The sequence below is a fragment of the Chaetura pelagica genome, unplaced genomic scaffold, assembly GCF_000747805.2.
Source record: "Chaetura pelagica isolate M959 unplaced genomic scaffold, ChaPel_1.0 scaffold963, whole genome shotgun sequence".
Classification (NCBI taxonomy): Eukaryota; Metazoa; Chordata; class Aves; order Apodiformes; family Apodidae; genus Chaetura; species Chaetura pelagica.
The window spans coordinates 704190-712079 of NW_009952705.1; the positions used below are offsets into that span (position 1 = coordinate 704190).

The window sequence follows — 7890 nt, forward strand, 5'->3', positions numbered from 1 at the left end:
GGTCGGACCCTCCCCCGGGGCGGGCAGGGGCGAGACCACGGGAGCGGTGCGGGGGAACTCGTGTTGGCAACCGAGACCCAGTGCCGGGTGCGGATGCGGTTCCTCATCCCCTGTTGCCTCGTCCGGGCTCTTTCCCCCTTTGCTTTCCGTCTGTTTTATTTGTTTCCCCCTTCTTTATTGTTTCCGCGTTATTCTGTATCGTTCCTGGCATCTTCTCTTTGCTTTTAATTTCAATTCCTTGTACTTCGGTCACTGTCTCTAATCGTCCTTCAGGTCGCGGCCTTCTGTCCTTGCACCCCTGAAATTGTGGTCTGGGGGGAAAAAAGCAATTTGAGCCCGAGTTCCAGCACCCGGGGATCAGCAGCGACGGCAGAGCCCCGGGCTGCATCCCCGCAGCTCTGCTGTTCTGCGGTCACAGCACAGGGGGGAGGGTTTCAGACGGGAAGAGGGGCGATGTAGGTTGGACATGAGGAGGAAATTCTTTTTTGTGAGGGTGGTGAGAGCCTGGCCCAGGCTGCCCAGGGAAGCTGTGGCTGCCCCATCCCTGGGGGTGTTGAAGGGCAGGTTGGATGGGGCTTGGAGCAGCCTGGGCTGGTGGGAGGTGTCCCTGCCCATGCAGGGGTGGATCTAGATGCTCTCCAAGGTCCCTTCCAACCCAAAGCAGCTGCCGGTCCCCGGGGAGGTGCTGCCACCTCCTGCCCAGGCCCTGCCGGAGCAGCCCCACAGCTCGGGGCTTCCACGCAGGTTTTGCTACCTGCGGTCAAGGCTTCCCTGACATCCCTCACTTTAGTTTCTACCTGCTCAAGATTAAGCCTTGACTGCCAAAACACAAACCACAAATTATAACTACGCTTTGGCTTCATATACAAATGAATTCCCGTGTGTACTAGTACAGAGGATGCAACAGAGGCCAGAAGTTGCTGCCTGAATGGAATGCTTTGTTCCCATGTCTTGGTCTGTGCTCCAGAAAAGGGAAGTGAGGAATTTTAGTATATTTTTGGAGTGCAGAGGTCTAGCTGACAACTACCTTCAAAGGAGTAAAATGCTGTATGGTCTCCTTCATTCAGCTCTTCGATGAAGTTTTTGCTCACATCGTTTAAGGCCTGAAAGAGAGAAATAAAAGCTCTAGAAATGCAGTTACACACCAGCAGACCAGTTACAGCCAACTTCCTGCTGCTGCCCCAAGCTCCTCTTTGCACTGAGCCACTTACAGTGATGATGGCCTTTTGAGCAGCTTCATTGCGAACAAACTTTGCCTTCTCAAGGGCTTTTTCAAAGTTCATGATTGCAGACCAGTAATCCTTTAATTTTACTGTAACAGACAAATGAAAACATCTGTTTTAACCCAAAATCAAGAGAACAACAACAGTTAATCAAGCAGGTCTCCAGTGACAGGTCCTGATCAGCAGTTAGTCTGGCTGTTAAATCCCAGAGATGTTTTCCCTGGGCTGCTGAACAGAGGAGCTGTCTCCAGCCAGAGCAACGTTTGTACCAACCCCTTTACCTTCTGCTTGTGCCACTAGCACGACAGCATGGAGTTGCCACTCAACATCTCCCTTTTCAGATGCTGACTGCAGGGACTTCTCTCCATAATTCTGGGCTGCTTCAGCTTTATTCAGCTCGAGGTAACAGCGGCCGATTTCATGGAACAGCCAAGTCTTCTCTAGCCTGGATTTTGCCATTGGAATCTTCTCCTCCCAACTTCAGGCAGAGTAAGAAAAGCAGACACTTACTGAACCTCACTAGGGGCAGTTATAATTTCAACCACTGATTCTATAAACAAAGGGTTCCAGGGGCTGTTGGTATGGAAAATGTCACAGCCTCCTTGCCAGCAGCATGAATAAACAACCTGGAAAGACAGCAGCTGTTTCATTCCACCCCCAACCTCATGCCTCTTCTGTACATACGTGTCAATAGCTTGCTGGAATTTGCCAGTTCTGGCATAAACTCTGCCAATGTTTTCCAGGGCTCTGGACACGGCGTCGGGCAGGTCACTGGGTTGAAAAGAAGAAGAAATCAGGGAGGCTGACACAGTCTGGCTGCTGGTCCAGCCTGTGCTTTCTTCAGCCTTGTGTATTTTCTTTGGTGCTCAGGCTGTGTTGAGAACTGGAGGTAGAGGCCCAAGGTCAGGCTTGATGAGGTAGATTTCTGGGTTTATGGACAGCTCTTGTACCTGATGCCCCCCCACACAGGGGTTAGTTTTGTCTTTGATTATATTTGTGTGTCTGTTTGTGCAGTGAGGGAGTGGAGATGACCTGGAGAGAGGCAGAATGAGCCACTGGAGACCATGGCACTTGGGCAGAGTCTGAATATGTTAAATCTCCAGGTGAGAATTACAATGTCACCTGATGCTCAAACATCTTAACAGAGGTTCTTTCCTCCTCTCCCCACCCACCTGAACTTCTCAGCACTTACTTCTCCCTGGCAAGTTCCAGGTGCATTTTGTGGCTTTGCAGAGCTGCCTCTGTCTGGCCCATGTCAAACTGGGCCTTCCCAATGCAGCTGTGGAGGTGTCCAATCAGTTCATTCTTGTTGGGAACTTCCTCCTCTGAACACTCTTGTATTGTTTTTAGCAACTTCTCAGCTTTCCTGCAGCTTTCATCAGGGTCATCACCAGTCAGCACTAGAGACAAAGAGTAAAGTTGAGTTCCAGTGTGTGGACTCAGTGATATTGGGGAAGTCAAACTAAGTGCAGCTGTGTGAGCATCAGGCAAAGCTTGGGAAAGGTTGGAGCTCCTGACTCTTCACCTATCTCCTACGTTGCTCCTTTCAGTCTCCAAGAAATCTGCCCATAGTACTACTGACCCTCCACCTGGCACTGCTTCCATCACAGCAAATAAGGGGAAACGACCCTGGGAATGCTGTCCAAGGGGTGTTGTGGAAACCAGTCAGCAAGATCTCAAGTGTAGAAAAATAATGTGTTTGATTCTGTTTCTAGGAAAGTGCTGGAAAGTGTGAAGAACACAAATACTTCCCCAAGCTGCCTACTAGTGTTTGTTAATGCTTGTGCTGCTGCCCTTGTTCTGGTCTGTAATTACTACAGCAAATAATTACATGTGCCAATCATAATTCTCTTACTGCTTCCAGACAGGACACCTACACATCTCGATGTCCTCCATGCTCTTCAGGATGTATCTGCCGATCTCAGGTGGTTTTGTCTTCGTGTCCTGGATCCACCTTTGCTGCCTGAGCTTGCGCTCCCTCTCCCGGGCATAAATGGGATTCTGCTGCTGCCAGAACTCACTGCGACCTTTCAGGTAGGCAATGCCACTCAAAACCAGGTCTGCTATTTTGATCCCCTTCTCTGTCCTGCTCTCCATCAAATCTGCAAATCAGGAGGCAGAACCCAGCAGAGTGTTAGTGTATGGGATGGATGGAGCTGCTGTTCAGTAGCTCATCCACTGCTGTGACTCTTCTGATAGAGACAGTCCTGGAAATTAAAGTCTTCAGTGCTTCTCAGAGCAGATGCAATCAGGAGAGAAGTCAGGGAGAGCTCTCTTGCTGCTCCCAGCCCTGGTAGTTTTTGCTGCCTTCTCTGCTGATATGAGCCAAGAAGGAGCCAAACTAACGGGGCAGCAGTGATGAACAAGCACCTGTCCTGGGCAGAACAGCTGGGTGGACATTTGTCCTGGAATGGCATTTGGGAGAGTCTAGTGGATCAGCTGCAGGACAGACACTGAGAGGGCTTTGACATGCCTGGAAACCAGACAGCCCAGATACATTATTCATGCCAGTAATATCATAAAACCTGTGTAGCCTAAATTCTTAATTACTTCTCTACTCCTGGGTAAAGAGTTCCCTAGGATACTTCTCTGAATTGTCCATCTTGATTTTAACAGCATTTCTAACAAAAAACAATTAATGGGGAATCACCTTTCTGCCTAGTTCTAAAATAAGATACTTCTCTGAATTCTCCATCTTGATTTTAACAGCATTTCTAACAAAAGCACAGATGAGTTACATGTGAGTGATGCTTTGCACTTAATGCTGCTGGTGGTGCAATTTATCATTATGGCAGAAGTGATTTGTAATGATACTGTTTCTGGTTTTTTATTTCATCAGCACAGGTTGCTTTGAGTTGATTTAGTGTTTGTTATAAAAGCTGTTGTCTAATAGGGAGGGAAATATGCTCAGACCTAGTTATGAATATTGAATCTGGCTTCAGCAATACCTGTGCTCTCCAGACACCTGCCTCATGGCCCCTGCAAGCACCATGTGCTGTGTGAGCTCTGGTACAAATAAGGAAGAGTAGTCAGAGCAATACAAGAAAAGAGGGGGAAAAAATAGAGCCTGCTTAGAAAGAACATTAATTAAATATAATGAAGAAAGACCTTTATCCTGGAGCAACTTTTCTAGGTAGACCTTGTCAGCATAAAGCTCTCCAAGAAGCTGTCGTTCTATCTTTGGGTTTCTCACAGGCTCCTGTTTCTTTGCCCGTTTTTGATCCTTTGTCAGCCTGATTTGGAATTTCTGATTTGCTTCTTTACTCTACAGTGAGAGAAAAAAACAAAGGAATTTGGGGGAATTAGTGGGGAACACTAGAATTAGGACAATTCTATCTGCACTCCATACAGACCAGCTTATTTTTAAAATAAAGGCAGAAAATCAACATCTCACCAATTGATGTCAGGAGGGCATTACTGAAATTTCATCCCAAACCTCAATAATTACAGTGCTGATATTTTGACCCTTTTGTATACATTATTTTTACCACTGAGTACCCATAATTCCAGCTGAAAGAAGCAACGATCATTCCCTGCCCTGCCTTCCAAGGGGAAGGGGGTTTGGCAGCCTGGAGGAGGAGGTGCCGCCCCAGGGACCGCCCCGAAATGAAGCAACCGAGGAAGTGTCCAAAATCAGGAACATGAACCTTAAACACCAGGCAGAACCAAAGTAAATATTGGAGATAGATGTGCCCTGGCTCCAGCCTCAGTGCTGTTACTTATTAGCCGTTGGAGGGTGATCAGCAGCACCCGCCCCTCTGCCTTCTCCTTTAAATTGTGAGGCTTGAACCAGCAGGTCCATGAACACCCTCCAACAGACTAGTGTCCTTCCCACCCCCAGCAGACACCTCACTAGCCCAGCTGTATCTGCATCCAGGTTCCTGCAGAAGCCATCAGTCCTCTAATACCTATTTCAGAAAGTATTATTATTTAGCTTCTGAAACAGGAGCTTCAGACTGTACCTCAGCCTGCCTGCTTATGAAGCACACATTTTCATTCATCTTCAGCTTAACTGAGGTTGGACCTGCAAACACAGAGAAAATCCTCATTAGTGTTCAAGAACAGCAGCACATTTGCCTGCAGCCCAGATGCCTGAAGACATTTAAAGCCTGTAGCTCAGAGGATCAAGCATGGCAAGTATTTCAGCTGTGAGGTGCAAAGAAACCTGGGCATTTGTATTCAGCTAAGGAAGGAGCAATAACAGCAGAAAGCAAAGCCAGAGCTGGAAACTTGCCCTGTTTTTTTTAAAATAAGCATCATATTTGAAAGAGCCTCAGGCTTTTATGCAGCCAGGACAGAAGTTAAATCTGTGGCAATGGAGGTGGATTGAAGCTTTGAAACTGATTTCAGGGAGAGGAAGGCACTCAGGTATCTCCAGGATCAGGGCCAGTGTGCAGTGAGTGTGTCCTGGCTCTGGGAAGGGACAGGCTGTGGGATGCCCCTGAGCAGTCCCCAGGAGCTGGGCAGGCTGTGCTGCAGCCTTCCAGCCCCACACTGGGAGCTCCAGGCACATGTGGAGGGTGGTGGCCTCAGCTGAGGTGTGTCCCTGTGCCTGAGTGGGGCTGCACCTCCTGTCCACACTCGTTGGCCCATGGGATCATTCCTACAGAACAAAACTAAGGGAATAGGGACAAGTTTTCTGTTTCCTTTGACCATCGTGAGTCCTTGGCCCTCCTGTCTCCTGCAGGGCTCCATCACCTCAGCCAGGAATTGTGAAAGCAGAGCCCGTTGCAGCAGGGAACAGCTTCACTGCTCTGATGCAACGTGCACTGGAGGAACATCAGGACCCCAGAAGGCCAGGAACAGGCAGCAAGGCCAATTTCATTGTGAACTTTGAGTACTAGGATAAAGATCTCAAAATGGACCCTTCAGTCAGGAGGGCTGTAAGTCTGACAGCTGCTTTGTTCTGTGTTATCTAAGCCATTTTCATGGTGACTTTGGAAATTTACGTTTGTGTTGTCATTTCCTTACATAACTGAAAGTGTTGGGCACTGTATGTGAATAGGCATTCAGAAAAAAAGAGATTAAAAAGACTAATAAAAAAGGCTCATGCTGTGCTCTTTCTGCTTCCTGGGTTCAGCTGTGGATGGCCACTGAGCCATGAATCCAGGAGCAAAGAGACTCTGTTGGTGCAGGGTCCTCGGGTCACTTGCAGAGTTAATTTGCCCAGGGAGCAGGGCTGAGCAGGGCTGAGCAGGGCAGGGCTGAGCAGAGCAGGGTGGCAGCAGCAGCAGCAGCAGCAGCAGCAGCACAACTTCAGTTCTTTGGGCCACATCTATTTCATGTGATTACGATTCAGTTTGTGCCCCCTCAGCAGCCAACATCCCCCCAGCGTGGGAAAGCTGGTGACTAAAGCAGTGGGTGAATGATTAGTGACTCAGCGGATAATTTCGCTCATCTCATGGCTTTATTTAGCACGGGCTGAGAGAGCCCGCACAGCAAACCCGCCCCCGGCACCGCCCCCGCTGCCGCCCCCGTGTCCCAGCGCTGCCCACCCGGCCTGGGAGCGTCTGCAGGTCCTGCTCTGCTCCAGGAAAAAATAAAATAAATAATTAAAAAAGAGGCTTTGCCACAAGAAATCAGAGCACTGCTGAGGGCTTTGGCGCCGAAGCACCACCGACAGCAGCAGCAGCAGCAGCAGCAGCCCCTCACTTCCAACGCAGTTGACAATCGCCGCCTGCGACTTCTCGATGCCCAGCCTGAACTTCTCTAGGTCCGGGCGGAGCCTCCGGCCGCGGTGATAATAGACCAGTGCAAACTCAAAATCCCCCATGGCATACAGCACTTCAGCTTTCTGGTAAATTCCCTAGAATGACATTTCAGAAAGCAAACAAACAAACTTAAAAGGGGAAGAAAAACCCCAAAAGCTTCAGAGCTCTCGGTGCCCCCCGCCAGGCAGCAGGGACAGCCCCTGCCACCCCCACCTGCACACAGCAAAACCCAAACCTGGAATCCATCCAGCTGCTGAGCAAGCACCTCCACACGAAGTTCCTTCATGTGAGGGTGGTGGATCACTGGAGCAGGTTGCCCAGAGAGGTGATGGGGCCCCATCCCTGGAGACATTCAAGGTCAGGCTGCATGGGGCTCTGAGCAACCTGTTCTAGTGTGAGATGTCCCTGCTTATTGTGGGAGGGCTGGACTAGGGGACCTTTAGAGCTTCCTTCTAACCTAAAACATTCTATGATTCTCTGATACTTCTCTGGAATCAATAAAAATGCCAGGAGTGTCTTTGGAGTTAAGCTGCTTCTACACAGAACTGTCTCCCAGACCTTCAGGCTGTCACAAATAAAAGACCACCCGGACTCTTGTCACTTTATGCTGTTTACCTTGGAGAACGTTTTGTCAGTTTTGAGAGATGCTTCAGCATCTTTCAGGGCATTTTCAGTGTCTCCCAGTTTCAGGTGGCAGTTGGAGCGGGCAGCCAGGCAGTTCTTGTCCCCTGCCCTCAGCTTTAGTGCCTGGAAGGCAGCAGATGTGGGTAAGAGAGCTGGGCTCAGCAGCACCAACACCAGCAGGAACAGAGACTTGATGCAACCTGCTCTGTCCCAGCATGGATCTTGAGGATGGATGAGAATAAAAACATGACACTTTTACTGCAAAACCACTCTCTCGGTGCTCACACCTCTCTGCTGCCGCCCGGCAGGTCCCGCGCCCCCCGCAGCGGGCA

At 49.4% G+C, this 7890-nt stretch overlaps 1 protein-coding gene across 1 annotated transcript in view; it reads right to left on the reverse strand.

Moving 5' to 3' along the window:
- Positions 1–258: 258 nt before the first annotated feature.
- The window catches only part of TTC25 (tetratricopeptide repeat domain 25), a 9045-nt gene continuing 1413 nt past the window's right edge, over positions 259–7890 (reverse strand). Inside the window, exons 2-12 of the mRNA XM_009994197.1 lie at positions 7550–7681; positions 6876–7029; positions 5186–5247; positions 4332–4488; positions 3101–3325; positions 2416–2623; positions 1908–1994; positions 1505–1701; positions 1212–1312; positions 1028–1103; positions 259–311 (exon numbers count right to left, since the gene is read on the reverse strand). Coding sequence (XP_009992499.1) covers positions 259–311; positions 1028–1103; positions 1212–1312; positions 1505–1701; positions 1908–1994; positions 2416–2623; positions 3101–3325; positions 4332–4488; positions 5186–5247; positions 6876–7029; positions 7550–7681 — 1452 coding nt within the window. The remainder of the gene's footprint in view (positions 312–1027; positions 1104–1211; positions 1313–1504; positions 1702–1907; positions 1995–2415; positions 2624–3100; positions 3326–4331; positions 4489–5185; positions 5248–6875; positions 7030–7549; positions 7682–7890) is intronic.